The sequence below is a fragment of the Parasteatoda tepidariorum genome, chromosome 7 (genome assembly GCF_982258835.1).
Source record: "Parasteatoda tepidariorum strain Cologne lab strain chromosome 7, Ptep-v5.0, whole genome shotgun sequence".
In the NCBI taxonomy this organism is placed as follows: domain Eukaryota; kingdom Metazoa; phylum Arthropoda; class Arachnida; order Araneae; family Theridiidae; genus Parasteatoda; species Parasteatoda tepidariorum.
In genome coordinates this window covers 67,029,831-67,056,721 of record NC_141761.1, presented here as the reverse complement: position 1 = coordinate 67,056,721, position 26,891 = coordinate 67,029,831, and the positions used below count along the sequence as shown (strand labels likewise).

The 26,891-nt window shown below is 31.1% G+C and overlaps 1 protein-coding gene across 2 annotated transcripts; it reads left to right on the top strand.

Moving 5' to 3' along the window:
- Positions 1-58: 58 nt before the first annotated feature.
- LOC122270503 (uncharacterized protein CG3556) lies at positions 59-26,845 on the top strand. 2 transcript variants are annotated; one of them, XM_087167969.1, is made up of 10 exons: positions 59-342; positions 3,005-3,151; positions 8,130-8,261; positions 10,647-10,884; positions 12,623-12,873; positions 14,259-14,419; positions 16,899-17,094; positions 20,430-20,604; positions 21,879-22,015; positions 26,603-26,845. In XM_087167969.1, the coding sequence occupies exons 1-10, from the start codon at positions 225-227 to the stop codon at positions 26,665-26,667; spliced, it is 1,620 nt and encodes a 539-aa protein (XP_087024095.1). In that variant the 5' UTR covers positions 59-224; the 3' UTR covers positions 26,668-26,845. The 2 variants fall into 2 exon arrangements, with proteins under 2 accessions (XP_087024095.1, XP_087024096.1); XM_087167970.1 differs by having other exon boundaries at positions 123-342; positions 12,626-12,873.
- Positions 26,846-26,891: the final 46 nt, after the last annotated feature.

Below are 26,891 nucleotides of genomic sequence, written 5' to 3'. Positions count from 1 at the left end.
AATAGATTCTATTCACATTCATTTCTTATTTTTAGCTGACTCAAAACAATATCCGATAGCACATACTTGAACGAAATAGTTATCAGAATTTGCATAGTCTCTTAAAAATAATTATTTATTTTAGATTGACCTCACGCATCAGATATGTAATCGTTAGATTTGCATGATTAACGAGGAACGGAAATACTTTTCTGTAACTCTTTTTAACGATCAATTGATTTAAAATGTTGCCACATAAAATTACAGGCAAAATGTCTATTATATTTCTGTTCCTCAATTTATTTTCTATTTTGACCATCATAAGCTGCGACAGCTCCTCGCAAATTCCAGGTGTAAAGCCAGGTTAGTGTATTTCCCATTTTATAAAATATATTTTCTATTACAATTGAAGAAGGGAGTTACGGAAATTGTATAGCTTAATTATAAGAAGTATGACGTTTCTTCTATAAGTAATAAGCATTTATATCACATTAAAAAAGGGATTCTAAATTTCTAAAAAGGGATGAAGTTAATCTGAAGAAGTGATGTGTATAAATCTTAAAATGATCTTACAATCTTTCATCTTATAAAGCAAGTAGATTCAAACACATTTTTTTAGGTTGATAGACTTTAGTTAGTAATATTTAATGTGGATTGAAAATTGCTATAGCGTTGATAAAAGTTACTTTAGCTCATAAAATAATAAAAGTAGACCCAGTTTCAGTTTTAAGGTAAATACTCCGCTTACGTTATATTAAAAATGTTTTCTTTGTTCCTCCTCTAAAAAATATTGCCATGATGAATCTAAATCCATGATATAAATAAATTCATCAATGTTATGATCCATCCACGATGATCCAAAAATACATGATAAAGCACAGTGCTTTGTGATAAGTAGTGGCAAAGTTGCTTTATAATTTACCTAATACTCAGATAACTGATGCATCAGCAATTACAATAAATAATAAATATTTCAAGGATTAAAATGTCATAGGTTAATCGTAAAATCTATCTCCTTTGTAAACTGGTGCAGACATTTTGTATTGCTCCAGGTTGATTGGAACATTTCAAATCATCACAACAAGAGCCGTGGTGGCGCAGGAGATAGAGCGTTTGCCTTCCATTGAGATGACCAAGGTTCGAATTCCAGCGATTTCTGATTGATAGGAATTCCGCACCCAGCTCGCAAAGAAAACAGTACTAACGTAATCTATCCTCAGTGGTAGATGGATCATGAGTTAGAGTCCCCTTGCTGTCAGACTAACCGTAGGAGGTTTTCCTGGTTTCCCTCTCCGTGTAATACAAATGCAGCTAACTTCCTTCAAAAAGTCCTCAGCGAAGACATATTTCTCCCAATACTTGATCTAGGAGTTCCCTTGTCTTCTAGATTGAGTTCGAAATTTCAAGGTTACGGAGTTGAACATTAGTGGGCGTTAACTCAAAATTGGGCCTGCTGCTCCACGATAATTATAAAATAATCATAAAACGTTTTAGATTTGATGCAATGATACCAGATACTTCTAAGGTAATAAAAAATTTGACTTTCATTGATCATTCAACCTTATTTATTTCAGGCCATGCACCCATGAAAATTTTTTTAGACTAATTAAAAAAATAAATCATTTAATCCTAAATTATCCAGTCTCACTATACTTTGCAGTCGAATCCCCGGAATAATACAATGCTCATTTCATTAAGCTTAAGCAAATTTAAACTGATTTAAACCAATTCGTACACTTTTTATGGACCCTAAAGCTATATGTGCTGAATTTTAAATAGCCTGAAAATCATAGATTTCAAAATTCTGGGGACTTTACCAATTTGCTTCGCGTATTGCAAAATGACGTTGGTAGTAGAAAATGATTTTTTTTTTAGAAACGCAAGGTCTGACACACTCTGAGGAAGCAAGCGGTAAGAATATGGCATACAAATGGCGAATTCCTCTATTTAGGATACGCAGAAGTGATGTGCGCATGGTAATGCAATCTACCTGTAGCATGTCTCTTACTAACCGCTTGCTTCCTGAGAGCATCAAGCTTGCTTTGATATTTTTCATCCCACCTTCCCCATACTATTTTTGATTTCATTTTTAGCAAGGATTCTAAAAGGATATACTGAGAGCAGTACGAGTATAAGGCCTGTACGATTTTACATTGCTTAGATCCCTTTTTCGAAATATTTATTAGGTAAGTTTGGGTTCATTTTGCGTGCATTGTCTTTGTCATCAAATGTCTATACTCAATATCACTTCTGATATGATTGAAACAAACAAATTGAAGAATTATACATTTTGATGCTGAAATGAACCATCTCACAATAACCGAACGATCTAATTTCGTAGCAGTTTGTAGTACTCTAGCCTAACTCAGAATAAGAAAGCTCATATACAAACCTTGAGGCTTATATACACCGAAGAGCCATTACATTATGACCACCCTGCTAATAACATATAGGACCACCTTTAGCCCTCAAAAGTGCTAACACCCGCCGTGGCATTGATTCCACAAGGTGCTGATAGGTAGTCTGAGGCATCTGGTACCAAGCGCTCACCTCACCAACTGGTCCTGCAATTCCCTCACATTGCGAGGGGGTAGCGAGGCAGCACGAATTTAGTTTTCCAAGTAGGACCACAAATGCTCTATTAGAATAAGGTCAAGTGAATTTGGGGGCCAAGACATGACTTGAAAGTCACTGGAATGTTCCTCGAACCAATCCATGCCGATTCGACCCTTATGACATGGTGCATTATCCTGTTGGTAAACACCATCCCCCGCAGGAAAAACTGTTGCCATGGATGGGTGAACCTGGTCTGCAACTATGTTCAAGTAGCTTACAGACGTCAGGGATTGTTCTATGAGGATTATGCGTCTTAATGTGCCCCATGAAAACATTGTTCCTGGGCGAGAAACAATGAAAACCTGGACGAGCCCATTGTTATAGATGGTGGTTGGTCATAATGTAATGGCTCTTCGGTGTATATATGTCATAGTAAGCCTTTTAAATAACTAAATATTTTTAATTCTAGAAAATATTAGAACAAGACTCTTCAAGAACAAAATTGGACCTTGCTCGTATTATCAATTTAGATGCCAGAATGATAAATGTGTAGAGAGAGGGGACTTTTGCAATGGTAGAGATGATTGTGGAGATAACTCCGACGAATGGTACTGCAGTAAGTTTTTAAAAATAAATTTCGTTACTCGACATTTGATGCCTCCTAATGCAATTTTTTTAATATGTAAATAAATATCATTTAATTAAAATTCATACTCAATTATATTGAATACATGATTAAGTATATAATCTTTATCTAATTTGAAATTTCTTTTGAGGCTGTATTATCATTTTTATTAGGTACAGTCCGCAAAAAAAAAAGATATCACCCTGAATAACTTTCGTTCTAATGATCGGATTTTCACGAAATAAAAGTCAATCTTAATGGTTCCCGGGGGTGACCTCAAATATGCTAATTAATTAGTGCTAACTATTAATTAAGTTACAAAATCAGACACAAAAACGTACTTTCTCTGATAAAACATATATTTTTTTTTACATATTTGGAATCTAGACACTTGAATTAGGGGGGGTAGACATAATTTTGAAAAAATTGGGTTGTAAATTGGGTAGCAATAAAGGTTTATATATTTGGCGATAGTCCAGAAAACCGCCAAAAAAAGTCGCCAGCGCAAATGAATATTTTAAGATAACCCATTGACGAATTCAAAAGCTTAATGCTTAATTTTACTAGGTTGCTAGGCAACCTAGTAAAAGAACTATGAATGAAAAAAAAATGAAATAATGTTCTGTGATTGCTGGGAGAGGTTTAATTAATTGTTAATAGAAAATATCTCGAAGTTTCAAGGCAATAGACAATTTTTAAGCTGATTTCTGTCCAAAAAGCAACAAAAAAAATTTTTTAAAGAAAAGAAAATTTGAATTGATATATAAATTATTTATGATTTTTTAAGTTTTTAGAATTTAAATACATGAACTTTTTATCTGATATTATTTAGATATGTTGTTTTTGCTATATTTATTCGAGGATTTCTTACTAAAATCAAATTTTCATAACTTATTATAGCTATATACAAAATTTCAGGGATAATCATTTTTACAGATTTAATCGAGTCTTCTAGGCAAGAAAGTTTGAAGAAACAAAAAGTGCTTGAAAAAGAAAATGTAGATTGTATAGTAATTCTAATACACATTCACAAGGTTTTCTACAATTTACGATATTTCTTTTTTCTATAACTCAAGGAATTTCTGAATGTTTAGTGACATTTTAAAAACATTGAAACATGTCATATTCAAGAATAAGATATTGAAATAATATGTTGCATATTGTATGATTCATTGTTTAAAAAATCGCTTCATTCTGCTAGATATTTAGGTTACATGGTTTTCTTTGGATAAAGATGATTAGCAAATAGCATCCTCATGTTTTGATACATTCTGAAACTTACGTTCGCAAATTCACCATAAAATGTCGCACAGCATATTCTTCAATTACGATAAGCTACATTTACCCCCAAATACTGCTACTATGATTATTTTGGTTTTCTTATATCTATCTGATACTCTCTTTTTAAGCAGAGCTTGTAAGATCCTTAAGATACTGAAATGGGGCACAAAAACTTAAAAGATAAAATATTTAATTTCATTAACTCAAAATATCTGGTCTCAAAATTTTAATTTTTAAGTTAAATATATCTTTTACAATATTGATGCTATTACGTTTTTAAAGACCGCATAAATCTTGTTAAAATATAGAAATGCTTATGTTTACTTTAACGAGTGTAAAATCCTTATCAAAATAATGATCAAGACTCAAATGTAAAACGGTATAATTGATGATAAAAACTCACCTTGCCTCAAAAAATATGAAGAGGGAAGTAAAAGTCGACATGTTTCGAGCTTTCAAATATAATCCCCCATTCTCAAAACTTGTCAAGCTTGAATAACTTGTGACTTTTATTATTGGACACTCAAAACCTGTCTATTTTTATTATCATCTATTATTTTTTAAATCAATGAAGTTTTTATATTTTCGATTCAGTTTCTAAGGATTATCTATTTAATTACACAACATATTAAATTATTTCACTCGATATTAAAATAAGTTTTACATAAGCTATAGGCACAGGCTCTTTGATTGAAAAAAATAATAATTCACTACTTTCCAAAAAAAATCAATGAATTTTTTTTTTTTTTTTTTTTTTTTTTTTTTTTTTTTTTTGTTGCAAGCCTTAAATTTCAAAAGTCGAATGTGAAAATGGAATGTCCCCAGCCACCAGGAATCGAAATTAAATAGTTTCAAGGACAACTATTTCAAAAAAGTTTGCGTTTCCGTCCTACTCGAAGTTGTTTGAAAAGGTATTTTTTATATATCGATTCCAAAGCTTATTCTACATATATTTTAGGGTATACTTTCGGAGTATTTTAATCGAGTTTATTTTTACACCCTTATTTGCTTAAAATTATTAAATAATTTGCTTAAAATAAAATATTCAAGCTACCTGATTTAATGCATTTTTAGTATAATAGTAAACGGGGCTTCCATCGCATATCCTTAACCTTGATACCGCTATCATTAAAAAAATAGAATAAGCTTAGATAAATAATAAAATTAATTGTTTTCTAGTTTTAATTTTCAAGGAAATATGTTTCGATCAAACAGATTTCATTCTGGAAATAGCGAAATTATTGAGTAGGTCCCTTGGAGCAATATCATTCTTATCCTCTTTTGACGAAATATAAGAAAAATTGGTTTTCACAATTTCTGAAAAAAGTATGTTAGCCTTCTTGCCACGTTTTTTTTATTTTAATTTTTCTTAATTTTTAATCAAAATAAGATCTGAAATTGCGTATTTTTTATTGAATTTTTTTTAAAAAATCAGATGATTCCAAAATTGGCACGGCTTCGGAATCTTCTTACAAATTTCAATTTTTATTATTTCCTGCTTAACAAAATAAGACATTTCTCCTGATTACAAATTATACTACAATAATATCTTGGGAATCGTGCTAAAGAAAAAAATTAAACAAAATAGTTTAGCATATTATCCGGAAAAAAATCTACATGTAATCATAAAGAAAGAGTAAAAGATATAATGAAATAATTATTGAATCACGCGTGGTCTGATAATTAAAAATTTAATTTCACAACTAAGATGTTAGGACGACATTTAAGATACTGAGATATTTTAAGACGCTTAAAAATTTTGGCTACGTATTCGACAGCTTCTTACGTTCCGTATCTTTAGACTCTTTGTAGTGACTTCTAAAGCATCAACACTATTTTAGATAATCTATGTTGAAGTCACTAGAAACAAAACAAAAAAAAGTCTATCAATGATTTATATTCCTTTTTCGAAAAAAATAGTATGCTTAGTAAATAATCAGCTGTTTTGCATTAAATAATTGTAAACAGTGGAATGTTTTTAATTTCTTAACAAGGTTTTATTCTTAGCTAGCAGACAGTAATTCTTTAAAAAAAAACTTGACTATAATTTAAAAAGGAACTTCACTTTAAAGAAAATCTAAATTAAAGTACTAAAAAATTGATAAGTATATTAATGAAGAAATAATAAACGTAGTAGGGTAAAGAATAAGATTTTTAAAAACGTTAAAATTTAATTAAATAGTTGGTAAAATAGTTTTGCGAAACACTTCCGGACAGGTGATTAAAAAATTATATAACGATATATAAGATGTTGAGAAATTTGGGATGATGTGAAGTATGCTTAAATATGTTTACTACGTATTTATAAAAAATATTTATAAAAAATATATTCAAGAAATTGATAAATATTTTATACCAAATCTATTCATACGTATGTATATTATTGGAATTGTATCAGTTATTGAGATGAAAAAACTAAAAACTAAAAAATAATCACATTAAATAAGCACAATCTGGTGCATAATCATATTCTATCAGAAGCATGCTTTTCTAAAACTCGACATTCGTTGAATAAAATGTTTTTTATTCAATAAGATGTTTTATTCAAATTTCTTTACTAAATTACAAATAGAATTTTAGACTATTAAAAAAGAAACATCGTATTTTATAGTTTTAAAAAAATAAAAATAAAAAGATTTGCAAACGATTATTAGCGAAAAAAATATGAATGAAATTTTCGCTACGCGCGCTAAGTGAAGTTCCTCGTAAGTTTATCACATTTTAATATTTATCGCCCCACTTAATCATTTTTTCATTGTCGCCAAATTATTTTTTTTTAAAATAATTAATTTTAATTTTTCTCATCTTCTAATAAATAAAAACAGTTGAAACTTTAGATTTTTCAGTTGAAAAATATGTTGATTAAAATGGTATAAAAAAATTCATACCTTTTAATTCAACTTTTTTTCATCCTCACTTTAATTAAATAATAAAAAATAATAAATAATTATTAAAAATTATTTTTTTCATGAAATTATCTTTGGGTAAATGAGTTTTATGAGTGGGTGCAATTTTTTTTCCAATTGCTTCATTAGTTTTTAAAATATGACAGAAAACGCAAAAAGCAAAATTAACATTAAGGGGCCCGAACTTTGAATCGCTCTCCTGACCAAACTATGGGGACCACATTTCCCAGATTGCGGCTACCCCCTATATTTTGAAGATGAAAAATCCAAATATGTAAAAAAAAATGCATGTTTATTCAGAGAAAGTACGTTTTTGTGTCTGATTTCGTAACTTAATTAATAGTTAGTACTAATTAATTAGCATATTTGAGGTCACCCCCAGGAACCATTAAGATTGACTTTTAGTTCGTGAAAATCCGATCATTAGAACGAAAGTTATTCAGGGTGATATCTTTTTTTTTTTTTTGCGGACTGTACATCAATGTTGTTAAAATATGATTAATTGTATTTTTAGGTTATTCCTCCTAAAAATGCTTTATTTCATAGCATTTCGGTCAAATACGCGAATTTTCTCCTTCTTATAACTTCCTTTATATCGCGTATTCAAATTGTATGTTTCTTTTTGTTGTCGTGCCTCTGACCAGACTGGTATAACTATGGGTTACAGTATAACAAATCATGTCATAAGTATGAGCTTCGTCATACACTTTAAAAGCATATTTGTTTTATCTGTGTGTGTATTTAGAATAATAATGATTTTCCCAAATAAACACACATTATAGGAACTAGTTCATGCAGAGATGGAAAGGGAATAGCATGTGGAAATGGTTATTACGATTGGAACTGTATCCCAGAAGCATGGGAATGTGATGGAATTAAAGATTGTACTGATGGGCGAGATGAAAGAAGATGCGGTAAGATAAAAGCAGAGATTTAAGTATCATGGAAATAATTTAATGCATATTTTGTATTTTAAAAAAATTCCCCCGAAAGTTAATGTGCAAATTTTTAAACTATGTTATTTTCCGAAAATACACATCCCCATTTGTCTGAAGTAAAAACTCCCTTAGCCATTCGTCTGGACCAGTGGCGATGACTATAGTAACGAGGAATAATTATTTCAAGTAGGGGTGTCGCGGGTCACTGTTTAGGACAGGTTTTGGGTCGGCGAGAGAGAGGGAATCTTTTTATTCAGTATATTGTGTTAGCCGTAGAGTGAAAAGAAGCTACTCTTCCTGAAATGCACTATTCCTGTTTCCATGGCAGAAGTCAGCCTCAGACTTTGTGGCGCGGGGAGTTCTTACCGTAGACAAACTATAGGTCATCAAGAATGAAAACTATCGAAAAAAAGGTGAAAATTCTGTGATAACTTACAGATATATTAAACAATTTCATTCATCATTTCATATTTTCTCTATACTTTTGCCTTGTAAGAGGCAGGCTATTTCAGACAAGTGAGATAAAACCCTGACAAATAAAATTTAGTATGGAGGATAAGGAAGAAGCTCCAATTTTAATTCTTGTAGTTTTGCTATTGTCATTTTTGCTGTGTGTGTTTTGGTAATGCCATGCAGTTAGACTGGAGACGATCTGTAGAGACCAATCTAGGTTGTTTTTCATCTTTCTAGTTTTTGCATCTTTCATATAGAATCATCTCTATATTATAAACGATGAGCCACGTTTCATTTAATCATAATGGTTCACACCTGCGCCAGAGCAGCAAAAACTCATTGTTTTTTTTTGTTACGTTTTGGAATGTGTTTCTGTGATGCCTTTTTGTTCAACTAATACAACAGCCAACTAACAGTAGAGTAAAATATACTATTAATCTTTCACGCAGTCTGTAATGCCGCAATTCCACACAAGAAATCATACTTGATAATAGGTCCCGCAGTGAACTGATCGTCAAGACACGGTTCCCAGTAGAACAGTGAAGTCAAGCATCTTTGACTACTGTCAGTGTGTGAGTGACCACTTTGATCAGCCTGCGTAGGGACCGAGGGTGTGCTTTATCGGTCCTCGTTAAACTGTTCTACATGCTCGACTTCGCATGTAGGTCATCAGGCTACCAAGGCAGGAGAGCAATCCTCTTTGCAGAGGATCAAAATTGATTGCGATGGCGTGTCTTCGGATCATCAGCAGGGATGTTTCCCAGATCGTCGCCAACGCCAATAGCCCATTGTACAGCTCTAGTGTGATGTTATTAAAGTACCTACCTACTTGATAATAGTGCAAACTTTCAATAAAATTAAATTTTGAAAATTGTTTTAGAACATTTTTAGAGCTTAAAATGAGGTTTCCATTTATTATATATATAGAAATAAATGACATAGAGCTTTCATAACTCCTCTTCTCTGCGAGATAATATATTTTATGAACTGAATCGACTCGTAGAACACTGGTAAACTTTAAAAAAAAATATTATTCCAAAAGCATTAAGAAAGTAATTAAATACAACGTAAATAAAGAAAACAGAAAAGAAATAAAAATGTTGCAAAACTCGTGACCAGAAAATATAAAAGAGCGTTTTTCCCAAAGTTAAATTTATTAAATCTCTTGAAATTGTTGCACGAACAAATCTTCAGAGATGGATAAATTTAAACTATATATCGAAAATTTTGTTTTCTACTGTAAAGAACGCAAAAATTTATTTTCCTGCATTTTTTAGACAGTTTTTTCATCATTTTTTGAGGAAGTTTGATTTTTTTTTAGTTGTCTTTCTGCAAAAAACTAGTACATCAACTTGTATACATATAATCGATGAAAGTTTTCCATTAATCAACTGTTGGTTCGGTCGTACACCATTATAAAAGAAAGGTTTTATGGAAGAAAAGCTATGCATTGGCATTTTGTTTAATATCGCTCTAAGGAACTATTTTTTTGCAATACACAAGTTGTGAAAGAAAAGTTCTTTAACAGAAAACTAATTTATTAAAATGTCTTACTGAGAAAAAAAAAAAAAAAAGGAACTCCGAAAATTTGCTCAATTTTCGCAGTTGGAGTGACCTTGCTCTTAATCTTATAACGGTACTCGATAATATCTACATAAAATCGATACTCGAATTTTATGTAAATATTTTAAGCAGTTTTAGAAGGACAATCTATTTATAGATTAAATTTCCTCTGGAATGCGTTTACACTTGGAAAATATGTAATTCTCTATCTAATAATCTTAATAACACATTTCGTATCACATTTCACATTATTCAGACACATTTCGTTCAGTAGTTCATTGATTTATGGACATCTGAGTGTGTTAGTATACTTTATTATTTAATACATTTTATTTTTAATTACAGAAGATCGTTTTGAATCGGGTGTTCATCCCGATCAAATACTCAGAGCGAAATTCTATGCAACGAATTGGATTTTAAATGGAAGAAATAATGCAAGCCATATTCAAAAGTGGGGTGGCAATATAGCAAGAACAGCAGTAGCCTACTATTTTTCAGAGAGTTCAAATCAAACAAAGAATAAAAATTATAATGATGAATTAGCCTATGAACTCAGCATTCGTTTGCTTTCCAAATTTGCTTTGTAAGTTGAATTTTATTCCTTTCTAAGTTGGATAAAACAGTTTTATTTATTTTTTTTTTTAAATGTACAATTTTTTTAAAAGACGAAACTAAGTCACATTTTTTAATTATAAGCCATCTTTTCTTTTTTTATGCCACATTCCTTTAATATTTTGGTCTGGAGGGAATGGTGTTCGATCCTCGACTCTGCTAAGACCCATTGAGTATATGCTATAGACCAGGGGTTTCCAACTTACATGAGGCCGGGGGCCGCAATTAAAAACACCAGTCAAATGGCGGGCAGCAACTTTATCAAAATTTTATATAGGACTCTTTTATGTTTGAAGGAACATTAAATATTACTGTCAGATTTTTATCAAGTTGTACAAAACAAACGTATTAAATTACAAATTAAAACTAGAAGTAGATTTTTAAGCAACATACACGATTATTTTTGTATTTTAATAAATATTTTCTTGGATGCGAAACTAGAGAAATAAATTTTTTTCCTCCGTTGCTATGTTAAATTTCACCGAAACGAAGAAATTAGTTTGTTTGTTTTCCTAACGAAAGAAAAGTATTTTAAACACATATAGTTTTTTTTACGAAAATTGTTTGCAAGAATGACAACTAATATATTTAAGTTCGCGGGCCACAAAAAAAAAAGGCTTCGCGGGCCGGATGCAGCCCGGGGAAAATCTGTGAAATCGAAAGTCCTGTTGTTGGGAGTTGAGCAGTACCTTGGGAACAAAGATCCCCCCAAAATTCTCTTCCTATGACTAAACTGAGAAAGGGGTCACACAAAATTGTAATGACATGTCTCCGAATCATTCTCAGGGATGTTTCCCAGAATGTTGCCAATATCCCATTGCGCAGCTATAATACGATCTAAATGAAGTACCTATCTACCTCAATATCTTTCAGCTGCCTTTTTCAAATTTATGTTATCCGCTCTTCAATATTGATAAGAGTTTACTAACCATTATCTGTACTGAGCGCACGAGTGTACTCAATATAAAGCCTGTAAAACAAATCTATTTATTGTTACGCTTATACATGCAGGCTTATGTGTTCATTACAGAGTGTGATTTATAAGTTCTAGTCAACTTGATGAACCATAACAGTTAAGCTACTGATGTAGTTCAGCCTTGTTCAGGGATTTGCATGATTATAAATGTGAGTTTTTTTGTAGTTTTAAAGATAGGTAGATGTTAACTTGTAGCTCACATGAAATGAAAAGAAAGCAAAGCTAACAAGAATTCACTAAACAAAATAGAAATTATTAAATTGACATTTTTATGTTACCTCAAATTTTACCAGAACATTAAAATTACATCATCTACCGGTAAAATTTTTAACTGTACCAAATTTACAACTAAATAATTGAAACAAAATTTTTAGTTGATTTTAATACACTTCAGCAGTAAGGTATTAATAATATATATATATATATATATATATATATATATATATATATATATATATATATATATAATAAGAAAATCATAAACTAAAAGCATTGTCAAAAAGTTCCAATCTTCTCCTCAGAAACTTTTGGGTTGTGTAGATATTTTCATAGGGTTGCACTTTTTTTTGGTTAAAAATAAAATGAATAAGCTGATAAGATGGAGAAACTAAATTTTTCTCAATGCAACAATTAGTGTTTCTGTATTATATGTCATAATGGTAAAATTAGTACCATTGTTATAGACAATATTTTAAATTAATAGAATAGTATTAAGCGTAGTATTTTTTCTTAGAAGAAATATGGAAGATATCAAGACGTCTGAACTTGCGACTTATGTCAATAGTTTTCTTGCCTTTTGTATGAATCCTCGGAAATTCTATATGGTTGATTTGATCGGGCAGCTAAGAAAACGCGTGGATGCTAACAACGTTGCAAACCCGTACGCAATACTAGCACTGTGTAATGCCCAAGATTTTATCACCTTAAATGATATTGAAAAGTTGCTAGCTGCATTCCAGAAAGCTAATGCAGAACACAGAACAGGTAATGTTTGATATATTTTTGACAAATGCTTAATTATCCTTATTAATCTGTAATAAATATACCCAACAGAAATTCAAATCCAGGTAATATCATTTATACGTCTATCCTTTTAGTGTGCATAAAATTTTAATAATAACTACATATATATATATATATATATATATAAGAAAACAACTACATGTTCATTACTCTTCTATACGCTTTCAGCTTCAACTAATAAAGTATTATTTTCTCTTTCTGTTCGTGCGTGTGAATCAGTGATATATTTGCAACATATGTTAACATATTGATGAATGAGCAAAGATGCCTCTGTCGCCCATTTTGACGACCGAATGGTTTTATTTAAAAATGTAACGGGTATAAAAATTTTGCCAGATCCAAATACCCGGTACGTGGCAAAAACTGAATCCTCTACCTGGCCGGTTCCGAATAACTGGCTAAGTGTTATAGAAGTTATACAAAAGTATGAAAAAATTCACATTTTCTAATGAATCAATATTTTGCAAGTTATAATAAATTTATTACGCTTTTATGTTAATGTAAACATATGAATTTATTATCTCATTTTTATACATTTTTGAAACCATATTTAAAAAAGAATACAGAAGGAATTCGAGGGGGGGGGAATTTCGGGTGTAAAGCTAAGATTATATAAGAGCTAAGATTTAGCTATGAAAACAGCTGCCAAGGGTAGACTTACTAATTTATTCGTTTTTCATTTATTTACTTAATTTTTAACAATATTTGTTAATGTAGCTTCTGTTAAACGTAGGATGATTTCAAAGTACTTTAATAAAGTGAATGAAAAATTTCTTCACTAATTATAAAGCATATCTTATGTGCATTTGGAACTGCATTACTACAAGCTCCTAAATCTTTTGATACTCAGGGTGAAAATTTTATATTAATACTAACGCTGAGCAGAAAACGTTGAAACCAAAACGTGTACGCAGATTTGCAATTCTAATGATAATGATTCCTTGCACATTTAAATCCAACATGAAAAATAAAATACTTCTTAAACTCGCGAGAAACTTTTTCAGAAGAATTCAATTGCTTTTGCGATTCATTGAGAGTAAGCATGGTTAGCCCGACGATAAAGAAACTCTAAACAGACCGTTTGGAAACTAAACTTATTAAGCTAACAAGTAAGAAGCATCCTTTCTGGCGAAAATTTAATTTAATATTATCGCTTACTCGTTGTGTTCATGCCGGTTTCGGTTCAATTTAAGTGTGAGTAAGCCTAAACTGAAAAGACTCAACTGTGTTCTCAAATGAGCTTGTAAAAATAAAATGGATTTTGACAACTTTCTGTTTAAAGTTACGGATAATAATTTTTCGTCAGCTGTAAACGAGGGTTTTCAATGGTTATGTTATGTTTTCAGACACTCAAGCAATAATAGTTATGGCATTAGCTTGCGCATCTGCTCAGCCTGATAGCAGTTTTAACCGTGAAGAATTACCAGATTATACAATGGAAATAAAAAAGAAACAATATAGAAATGGAACTGTTGAGAACATCAAGACAACAGCCCTAGTTTTGCAGGTATAACGTATCAGTTTGTTTTATAAATATTTCAAAAGTATTTATATTCATATAACAGTAGATTTTTTGTAAGACTAATCAGAGGGGCTACAATATAAACATTCTTGTGGAACGAAATGATTATGGGGACACTGAAAAAATATTCGTTTTTGACAAAATCCTTTCTTAGAGAATATTCTGACAGACCATTTCAATAAATTAAGGAAATTATATTTTTCTCTTGTTTAAAGGATATAAACTTTGCCGAAACTTTAAAAAAAATGTATTCCTTCTTCTTGATTTCAAACTATTGAAAATTATTTTCATAGGATACAGATATTTAGTTCATTTTTATTAAATTTACTGTCAAACCATTCTCTGGCTCTCTTTTGCATACCAGCTAACAAAATAAACTCAAAAAAATAGCTGGTATGAATCTTATAAGTAGTAGTAGTGCTTTATTAACATCGCTTTGGAGCTGCTCAATGGGCTATAGGCTGCGGTCTGAGAATCATTCTTGAGAATGATTCGAAGATATTCCATCACAATGTTTATCCCATGCAGAGAGGACAGCTTCCCCGCTTTGGTAGTCAAATGACCTAAGTCGAGCACTTTACAATAGAATAGTTTAGCTGGCTGATCAAAGTAGTCACCCACACACTCACTGCCAACTGATAGTGATGCTGGACTTCGGTTATTATTATTATTTATTTTTTTTTTGGATCTCAAAAGAAAGACAAATTTCACTATCGTCTGTCACAAGAGAAATTGCCAGGAAAGAACAAGATCTATCACAATGTCCTCAGGTGAGAGCTTTCAGTGAGGAATTACATCGTCGTCAACTACACACTTGTCCATGAATGAAGGATAACGCCAGATCAACCAAATAAAGATTTAAAAACAAAACAAATATGACTTATTCATAAAGACCATTTATTAAACAAAAAATAAAGAATACTAAAGATGAAGTATGTATGATAGCATTCATAAAAACTACGATTTTCACACCCTGGTGCAATTCTGAAAAATATCTTCCTTATAAAAACTTAATGTTACATGGTTGGTTTGATGATTAGTATATTGTTTAAAAATAATAAAAGGAAACGATTAACTCATGCATCTAACCAATGGTTAAACTTTTCGCCGCAGCGCGGCGTTAAGACCGTCTAGGCCAGTGCTCATTGAGAAAAAACCCATCGCCCTTTTATATACTCTAAGATTATCGTGGAAGCAATGTATTTCTCTGAGATTCAAACCAACAATACCATTTAACCATTTCCTTTTAATCTTGCATGAGAGCTTTGCACCCCGTTGAGCGAAACGAAATTTTTAAAAAATCGTCAAGAGGATGTTAGAATAGATTGTTCAAATGGATTGTTTTATCGTCCATGAAATATAAGACTTTTAGTGAAGATTGTTTTGCGTCATAGGAACAAACAAAATAATAATTATAAAAATGAAATCTATATAATTGATAATTAAAGTAAGTGTGTTTCTACTGTAGATATATTTAGAAGCTAAAATATTTGATTCTTTTGTTTACCAAAAGTTCTGGGGAAAAACTAGAAAACAGAACGATGTAATTTTTGCAATTATTTATGTTATCAAATAATACATGATGTACAAAAAAATAGCCAAAGAAAAATTTTCAGAGTAAAAAACATGGATGTATAATTTTAAAATAAACAATTTAAAATTAAACTAATACCACCGGTTTGATTATTTAAGACATTTATGAAGTTATTCATGAATACTTACTAGAAAACTAAATACAAATAAAATAAATATGTCTAAATTATATACTAAAGAGGAACTTCGAGAGATATTTCGATATGACGCATCTAAAGTTGATTCTTAGTTCAAACTAATTGGCTTTCTGTATAGAATATCATAAATTAAAAGCTAACTACATTTGAATTTTTATCGCATTTACTTTAAATCAAATGCACATCAACATAGTCCTAGCTTGAGAAAATTTTTGTTGAAAATGGAAACTGTAAAAAAAAAATAATAACAAATAAATAAAATCTGCTTTTTAAGAGAAAGACAAACCTGAAGAATAAAATTTGACGACAGGGATATTCAGAAATCACAGTTTGGTGGCAGTTTTTATGTCAATTCTGAAAAATGCGTGCCCTTTTGTAATATTGTTTATAAGGCAAGGCGAGAATTACTCTATATTATTATAGTTTAGAAAAAAATAAATTTTGATCAAACTAAATGATGCACACGGATTAGCATCCAGAAGGCTTGTGCTTTCCTCATTTTTTTATTATATAAAAGTATTTCTTCTGCGTCCCTTATTAGAAATTCTCATCTCGCGTACTCCTTAAAAAGTCCATTTTTAAATATTTTTACAGGATTAAAAATCACATTTAGAGAAAAACTTTTGACTTACAAAAGACTTTTCATTGTATGCGAAATATAAAGCAATTTGTGGGTGGTCTTTAATGAACATCCTGTAAGTAAAGTTTCTAAAACCTTTGGTACATCATTACAGGCTTTGTTTGCATCTGAAACAGAACCTGACGAGGACAGTTTTGATGAAGAAAAAGCAATAAAACAGATTCTTCGCTCGCAAGAAAAGGATGGATCTTTTGGTGGACTTATGAACACTTACTATGTTCTTCCAGTTCTTAGTATGTCCAGCTTGGTCAATTTAAGTATAGAACGCTGCCCAAAACTAACTGAAGATGGTGAGATACAGTTTTTGAAAGAAATTAATCTATTCTCTTATAGATGTGTTTACCTTAATATTTACGTGATATTAAACTTGTTAAAAAGGACACTACTACTACCGTCTCAAATTATTTATATTTATTTACTAACTTTTAAATTAGTTACATACTAGGTGGCTTTGCTTTTTGAATGCTTCTCTCACCAACTCTCATGCTCCAGAATAATTTTTTCGTTATGAAACTGAAATTTCCTTGAAAACAGAAGATGTTTTATTTCATAAATTTTATATTATTATTATATATGGCACAATAAAGTTTACCTTTCATTTTTCATAATTTTGACAATTCAGAGGATTAATATTGTGTTAAGTTCATCTTTGAGGAGGATATATATATATATATATATATATATATATATATATATATATATATATATATATATATATATATATATATATATATATATATATATATATACTCACACAGAGAGAGAGAGAGCGAGAGAGAAAACATGAAAAACATTGAAGATCAATGAATTATTTTAAAAATTATTAATATAAATTATTAAAACTGATTATTTAAAAGTAATTATTTAACAAAAATATATTTTAAACAGCTGGAAAAAAAATGAAAAGATATAATCTCTTCATCAACTCACACGATTTATCCGCAAAAAGGAGTGCTTTCTAATATTGTATCATTATAGCTAAAGTAAAATATATCAATACAATAGTGTGAGGAGCACTAAAAAAATTTAAATAAAATAGAACACATTAAGTAAAAATATATCGCGAAAGAAACAGAAAATAAAATGCGAAGAAAAAACAGAACAAAACACAAAACGAAATCTATAAAGTTATAAAATCTATAAAGTAACGTATTCAAATGAACTTACATGCACGGGAAACTTTAAAAAAATATTTCCGTAATAGAGGGATTTTGTTTCATGGACAAAAAAAAAAGAGAAAAACATAAGCAAACTCCCTTTATTTAAAATTTTACCTTCATTTTGGCTTCTGTTTTCATATTTTGTAATCTGACAATCTCATTACGAAAATATTGAAAATCATTCTTGAAAGTTTCCCGTACATGTAAGTTCATTTGAATTCGCTACTCGCTTTATAGATTTCGCTTTGTGTTTTGTTCTGTTTTTTCTTTGCATTTTATTTCATGTTTTTTACATGATATATTTTTTGCTTAATGTGCTCTATTTTGTTTTAATATTTTTTGGGTGCTCCTATTGTATTGTATTGTATTACTCCTCACACTATTGTACTGATATATTTTGCTTTGGCTATATCGATACAATGTTAGAAGACACTCCTTTCTGCGGATTTTATCGTGTGAGCTGATGAAGAAACTATACCTTTTCATTTTTTTCCCGGCTTTTTAATATACTTTTCTTTTAATTTTCATTTTTAAATAATTTATTTGAATAATTTTTCTTCTCCTCTTTTCATTAATCTTTAATATTTTCCATTTTGTCTTCATATTTTAACTTATTTCATGAGTTCTATACACTTGCAGCTTGTGCGCAGTAAATTAAACTTATTAATTTTCTTCCTTTTTTATCTTATTTCTTTTTATACTTTTTGTCTTTATTTTATACATTATGTTTTCACAATCTATACATCTATACATAATAATAAAAGCGGCTGTGTGTGTGTGTGTGCGTGTGTGCGTGTGCGCGCGTGTGCGTGTGCGTGTGTGTGTGTGTGTGTGTGTGTGTGTGTGTGTGTGTGTGTGTGTGTGTGTGTGTGTGTGTGTGTGTGTGCGTGCGCGTGCGCGTGCGCGTGTGCGTGTGCGTGTGTGCGCGCGCGCGTGCGCGCGTGCGTGCGTGCGTGCGTGCGTGCGTGCGTGCGTGCGTGCGTGCGTGCGTGCGTGCGTGCGTGCGTGCGTGCGTGCGTGCGTGCGTGCGTGCGTGTGTGTGTGTGCGTGCGTGCGTGCGTGCGTGCGTGCGTGCGTGCGTGCGTGCGTGCGTGCGTGCGTGCGTGCGTGCGTGCGTGCGTGCGTGCGTGCGTGCGTGCGTGCGTGCGTGCGTGCGTGCGTGCGTGCGTGTGTGTGTGTGTGTGTGTGTGTGTGTGTGTGTGTGTGTGTGTGTGTGTGTGTGTGTGTGTGTGTGTGTGTGATCACAATATATCGCCCCAGAAGCCTCGCCCGGGCACGAAACTCGGCCCATAATTGTGTTTTTGACATAATGAAGAAGTATTTTTTTTCTTTTTCAAAAATTTTGATTAGTTATTTAGTTATCAGTCATTTTGTAAGTCTATGCTTTTCGTCTGCTTTTTCGTCTTCAAAGAGCCATATTCAAAAAACTATTAAAAAATGCATATACTTTTCCCCACTCTTATAAATGTATGCTAATGCGAACCTCACAATTGAAATATTAATTTTCGACAACTTAAACCAATAATATACGAAGTAATTAATAATTTAATTGTAAAGTTCGCATTAGTTTACATTTATTAAAGTGGAGAAAAGTTTAACTTTTGTATTAAAAATGTGGCAACATATTCGATACGTAAATAGAACGCTTCGCTTTGATATATTTGTCGCTGTTCATAATTGTTATAATAAGTTTTTCTTCTTCTTTCCACGCTCTATTTTTTTTTCTTAAGCGAAGACGATAATTTTTATAGCGATATTGTAGTACTTTGTACAACTAAAAATTCTTTTCACAACACTTTAAAAATATTTGCTTTATTTTCTTTATATATACAGAGAACAGTCGGCAAAGAATTCGATTAGGTTGAAAAACATTTCGCTAAAAAGGAACGAATTCCAAAAGAAAAAATAAACAACTTAAAGAATAAAAATGTTGATGCCAGCCAATTTTTTGAAAGTTAACTTAGAAATAACAAACCAAACGATGTTAACAAAATGACGTAGAAAGCGCAACTAGATCAAAATCATACAAGCACAACTAGATCAAATTATAATACCTGAGTGCTTGACGTAACAGATATAGAAATAGAATTTGATACCATAAAAAATTATATAGAAATAGAAATTGATACCATAAAATGTTTATTCGTTTTCGTGTTCTTTTCATGTATTTAGCATTTTAGTTCTTTTTTTCCTTAAGCGTTGCAGCTATATAATTTCAAACATCCTCAAGAGCTATAACACATCTGCAGCAGAACTGGATATGAAGACAAAATTGCTGGACAGGAACACTTTAATTGTCCACTAATCTTCAGATTTCCTGCCATGTTTTAAAAAACTTTATTTGTGAAAACCTTCAGCGTGGCGGACAGCTGGCCGCCTTTGGCGGCTAGTATAAAATATTTAAAATGCCTTTAAGTGTAAAAAGATGTGATATGATGTTAAAAAATAAACTGTAATCTATTTAGAAAATGAAGGTCTGGAGCTTTTAAAAATTCAATTAGGCGAAAAGTGGAATATTAGCTATTCTATTTGGATTGGAGATGACAAAGTCTTACAAAGAAGTTTAACTCTCAGTGTTCCTGCCAATACTTCATTTTATGGTGTTATGGAGTATGCCGCTGGCGTCGATGACAAGTATAAGTAAGTTCATTTAGGTGTTTTTAAAAGACGAATTTAATAATGTTCGAGACTTTGCTGCACGCATTAAAATAGCAACACTAAAGGTTTTGACACGTTTTTCTACTGTTAAAAAAAATAAAAAGGAGAAGTTAAAAGAGGATTTCGCAAAAAGGCAGATAAATCAAGTTTATAGAATTGCACTAAAAAAAAACTAAATAATTTGAAGTTGAATTTTTGTTTCCTCAGCTATATGCTCCTAACACGCATGGACTTCTTCTTTTTTTTTTTTTTTTTCCTTTCTTTTTTTTTTGGCGTCCATTGGACGTTCTAAACCAGTGATTCTCAACCACTGTTCCGCGGCACTTTTGTGTGCCGCCAAATATTAGAAATGATATAATAAAGATAATAATGTTTTTTTTTTTAATTGCGAGTAAAGTTTAAATTAAAGAAAAGTGTGTATATATATAAAATATTGTATATATTTATATATACATTTTATAATTTTTCCACGCTTTAAGCAAGCTAAATATTAACTTTCAAACGGAAATAAAAGTTAATCATTAAAGTAAGCTTTGCTATTAATAGTTATAAAAACAAATTGACAAAGGATAACTAACAAAAAAATAAGCTAACAATTAATAATCAGCGAAAGAACTAGTTATCAAGAAATCACAAAAAAATAACAGTTAATAGCTATAGAAAACAAGCTAACAATTAATAACTAGCAAAAAAAAATAATAATTGTTACTAACTAATAAAAAACTAATCGAAAGAAATAATTAATCCCTTAATAAACGTGCTTTTGTAGTGCATATTTTTTTATTTCACATTCAAAATTATTATCACAAACTATTTAACACGGTGTATTATAGGTAAGTAAACAAGTTTGAAACTAATTTTTTTTCATTGTGTGCCGTCAAATTTCGAAATCGTTTAAAGTGTTCCGCCCCCCAAAAAAGGTTGAGAATCACTGTTCTAAACAATATTCATCATTTGAAAATGTACTCCTATGTTTAAATTGATTTACCTCATTTTAACACAGCGGATGGGACCATCTACTCCCTCAAACTCCGCTTTGATCTTCTTTTTCTCGAGAAAAAGTGGGAGTTCTAAACCTCTTAAATGGAAATAGGGACAAGGTGGACGACGACATTATCTTTAATGGGTTCTTGTGCAATTCTTACCTTTCTTTTAAGTTGGCCCCATGATTTTAGAAATTTCCCTATACGTGAAACATATTTTTAACATAACATATATATTTAACAGTTTTATCATAAGAATACTTTTCTTTCCAGATTTGAGTACAATGTTAGGAGTAGAAAACCATATATATTCGCTCTATCGGGTATAATGGATGATCCTGAAATGGAGACGTTCTGGCACCCATACTATCTATTCAGCAATTCATCCCAACCTTCACTCATATCAAAAAGTAAGACTTCCCTTTCATTTGTTTTTCATCTTATGTCGACTGTCTAAATTGGCATTTCTATGGATAGTGCTTTCAATATAAATGTAAACAACAACAATGCCCATCTCGCCGGCCAGGTGGCAGAGCGGTTAGCGCGCCTAACTGCGAAGCCAATGGCTGCGGGTTCGAATCCCGCTCTGGGCATGGATGTTTCTCTCTCTTGTGTTGTCCTCTCTTGTGTGTGATGTGTGTACGTGGCCCACCCTATAAACGGGTTTGTGGCAATGTGGCGTGGGTAATGTTGCTCGCCTCCGTGACTTTGGTTAACAGGTGCCCACTGGGTAACGTGAAATGAGTAGCACTTCCGGCATCTTCTAAGGCGAAGAATAATGTTCAGTGCTGCCATTTGAAAAAAGAAGAGAAATAAAAAGAAGAAAAAAACAATGCCCATATCCTAACCTGCTCTACTTCCGGTGAGAAAGGATACAGCTGCTTACTACAACTTATTTTGTGATGCAATATTTTGAAACAGATAATTTTGTTTTTAATAATAGAAATAAATTATGATTTCTAAGCTCAAAACTCGCTCTTTTGGCAGTTCCGATTTTGCCCCTTTTTACTTGTTATTACTGCTTGTTCTTGGTGCAAGCCGTGCATCATCATACGTTAGAGTTAGCACATTGTTCGAGCAATGAGATTAAGCTCTTAAACACAAATAATGAATCAGGTAACAAATACACATATCAGGGCTCGAAGAAAGTCAGAAATTTCACCCGTCCCCGAGGACGGCTTGTCCAACAATGTACCCGTCCTCCTTTGAAACTAACCCGTAGCTTATAAATAAATAAAAATATAATTTTCTCTTATTTATTACAAACATTTATATAAATTGCACAATGAATTAGTAGTTACTAGGATTACAAATACTAGGTTACTAATAGTAAAACCTAGCATTTCTTTCATGAAATAATTTATTTCTTTTATGAAATAATTTAAATGACAAAGGTCAAGTTATCTGGAATGTCAATTTATCCGAGGGTACTTCGTTTTTTTAAATGAAACAAATATGACGTTTGCCAGTTCCACAATCAAGCCAATGATTTACAGAGGTTTCTGCGCAGAAATCTGAAAGGGGTTTTCCATTTAGGTGGATGTTCATAATTGCGTTTAACGCTTCGTGTTTAAGACCAGTACGTAATGCGTTTTTTTGTAAGCTCATTGCTGAAAAGCCTCTTTCAACCACTGCAGCACTCCCAGACAGAGAAAACATCAATTCCACCAAGCGCAGTATGTTGCTGTATTTCTAGATTAGAGGGTCATTTTAGAAGTGAGGCGCTAGACTCTTGTAAGATAACAAAAATTGAAAATATATCACGAATATTAATGGGAAAATGGCTGTATGCGCGGACGTCGGATTCGAGATATTTGTTGTCCGCAGGGACTTTTTGACCGCAGAGGACGGGCGGAAGGGTGGTTTTTCGAGCCCTGATGTACAAGAAATATTGTTCTAGAAAGTCTAAAAGCACAATTATCACGTTGTGAGCTAAATGGCTTCAAAACACACCAAACGCAGTAACCCGGAAGTATAGGCAGTCAAGAGCTTGCAGCGCTCCCTGGTATAGAAAACACCATCCATAGCGAAAACTTAAAAAAGACTCTGCAAAATAAAAAATTAAGAACGTTAAGAAGAAGATAAGATCATTAAGAAGGTAAGAACGTTAAGAAAAGTTGGAATTTTCATAATTTGTGCGACATAAAATGCATTTTAAATTGCTTGTGCTATAAAGTGATGTCAATTCCACTGCAGTTTTCTTTCATGAAATACAAATAACATATATTTAAAGCTGTGGTGTTATAAAGGGGGTTGCGTAAAGATCACCCTTCATGTGTGTTTTTTTTAATCCTTATCAAAGCATGAAAACAGTAAAGAAAGAAAAGTTGGGGTCACAAATTAGTATTTAAGGAAGGAAAAAACAAAAACGATGTCAAAATCTGAAAAATCACGCTACAGTAGAGTGAAAGAAATAAACAGCAAGGCTAGTTTGATTACTGGAGGAAACAGAAAGGAATCGAAAAATTATTAGAAACACATTTTAACTTAAATGCTCAAATAAATAAGCTTGGGTGTTTGTTATATTAAACATTAATCCTCAACCCCCAATGTGTTTACTTTTTGCTTTCATTTTTCTAGATCTACTTCTAGATATACATATTATGGGCAGTCATTTCTGAACATCCTGTTTAGTCTAAAGAAACAATAAAAATCAATGTTGGGACAAAGACCAAAAAGATACTTAGAAATGATATTGTTTTCCATCACTAGTGGTCACATAAATTTGTGATTAAATTAATCTAATGACATTATATTAATAAAAATTGCAATGTTCCCACATTGAAAGTTGTACTTTTTTAAAAAAAAAAGAATAGCAATGGAATTTAGAATTATATCATTTAGTCGGTTTGCAGTCAGTTTTACAATTGTAATAAAATGGCACTTTAAAAAACTTTATTCAACTAAATACAATTTAGAGTAAAATTCTAGTGTAACGCTTTAAAAAAATCTGCATTTTAATAAAAAAAAAATGAAGAATTCAGTCGCAATATAATCCCTTTTATTTCATATTATGTTCCTAAAATTATCAATATGATGATAGTACAGTTAGTACGTTAATTTTAGTTTTATATTTAAACTAGCTGAATACACGTTCTTCGCACGAGGTGAATAAAAAAAAAAAAAAAGAATCCAGAAATCAGTACCAAGAAACGCAACGCAATCATGCTCAAAAATGAAAGGCATATACGGACACAATTTAAGATCTTGATGTCATTTAGGTGAAATGGCATTTCACCCAAATGAAAAGGGTGAAAGACATTTTTCAATGAAAAGAGTGAATGACATTTTTAGGGAATTAATTAATTAGAGAATATAACATAAAGTGGCTGCGTCAATATGGGTATGTTTAATACAACAGAACTGATCTTACGTTCCATATTTTAGTTAAGTTCCATATAATCCATATTAGTTTTTAGTATGCTTGCATGATTTTTATTTCAAACTATGCATTGATAAATAAAATAAAGCAAAGAATTATTGGTTCCACCTTCTAATAAATATGGCAATAAAATAATTCGGATACATTTTCTTTTTTCGTTCTGAAAATGTCACTTACCTGGGTCTTCCACTAAATTTTTCAATTAATATAGCTAAAATAATTTCTTTTTTTTTTTTTTTTTTTTTATTTAACAATATGTTGTAATCTTCGGTGCCTTTTCGTTATTGATGTAAGCAAAGCTCGTCGTTTGTAATTCATGCCATTGGAATATAGATAAAATATATTAAGCACGCGGCCAGTTCATGATAGTTAAAATTTATCACTATTAAGTGACATTATAAAATACAAAAATTTCTAAAAGATGTTCAATTAGGAAGAAATGCAGAATGATTTTTTATATCATATATTCTCTCATAAAAATGATATTTTTACATAAAATTGCAATTTAAAAATATATATATAGGAACATTTTACAGAGTTAATGAGAAAGAAATAAACTTTTTAAAAACTGCAGGGAAAGTCAATTTTCTTTAGTACTTTTCAATTTCGGGGGTCATAATTCGTTTCATAATTTATTTATACATATATTTATATAATTCTTTTTTAAAGAAATTCATAATTAGTTTTCTTTTTCAGTGTAATAATTATTATGATTCACGAAATAATTTGCAGGATATATTTTCAAAATAAAAGTTTTTAAAAATATTTTATTACAAATATTTAAGTAAAAAAAAACGCAATATAGTTTACTAGTGGGCTGCGCCCCCTGCTTGCTAATGCTCGCCAACCCCCGGAAATTGCTACGCAATCTTATATGGTTTGCTTCGCAAACCAAACTCGCTTTGCTCGCTACTAACTTAGGTACATTGCAAATGCACAAAATTCTAAGAATTCAAAACAATCATTCAAATCCATATAACAACTTTTTTTTAAAAAAAATTACATCTTTTTAGTAAATACTATGTCATTAAAATAAATTTGAATTCAAATAAATGACATGTAATTCGTTAAACCTATTAGAAATATGCTATAGTATAAAATCTTAAGATAAAATTTCTAAAACTGATATCTCTTTAAAAAGGTTAAAATTTTGGCTATAATTAAGTCTATTAAAAATTGAAATAAGTGAATTGCAATGGAAAAACCTGCATAAACAAATAAATTCTAGTAAAGCAAATAAATTCGTGATATAAATCAAAAATCGTCAAGTAAATTCGTAATATATAAATTCGTGAAAAAAAGCGCTTTCGACAAAATACTAAAATAGAGACCTATCGACAAAGACTACTCACTTCTGCCTAGCTTACACACTCTCTGGTTATTTCAGTTTCTAAAAGAGCTATATGTTGAGCCATCTCAGCTAGATTTGGCATGTGACATTTTTAGCGGCAATCACTGGTCGATTTTCTAGCGTTGCTATTCGGGGAGTTGTAATGAGGCTTTTTTTTTGTCGTCGTGTAAGAGAAATATATAATATAGATTGTTTTTTTATTGTAAACTTTGTTGTTGCTTTATTAGTTAAACATTATTTTAATTTTTTATTATGCTTTTACAGGTCCTGCAGATGTGATACCCAAGAACAATGAACACATGTTATTTTGGTATAGAAAAGTAGCATGATTTTAAGAGTAACTAGCATCGATGAACTTAAATGAACTATTTAATCCACTGTATGTGATGGATAATGATATTTTTAATAAAATAGCTTGAGCTTTTGATTGAGATCAAAGTGTAGTTAAATAAACAATAATTGTATTATAACTAAGAAAAAAAGTATTTAAAATTATGCTTTTTCTCATTGTTGTATTGCTTTTCTATGTAAGTTAATAACACGTTTTGTTAGA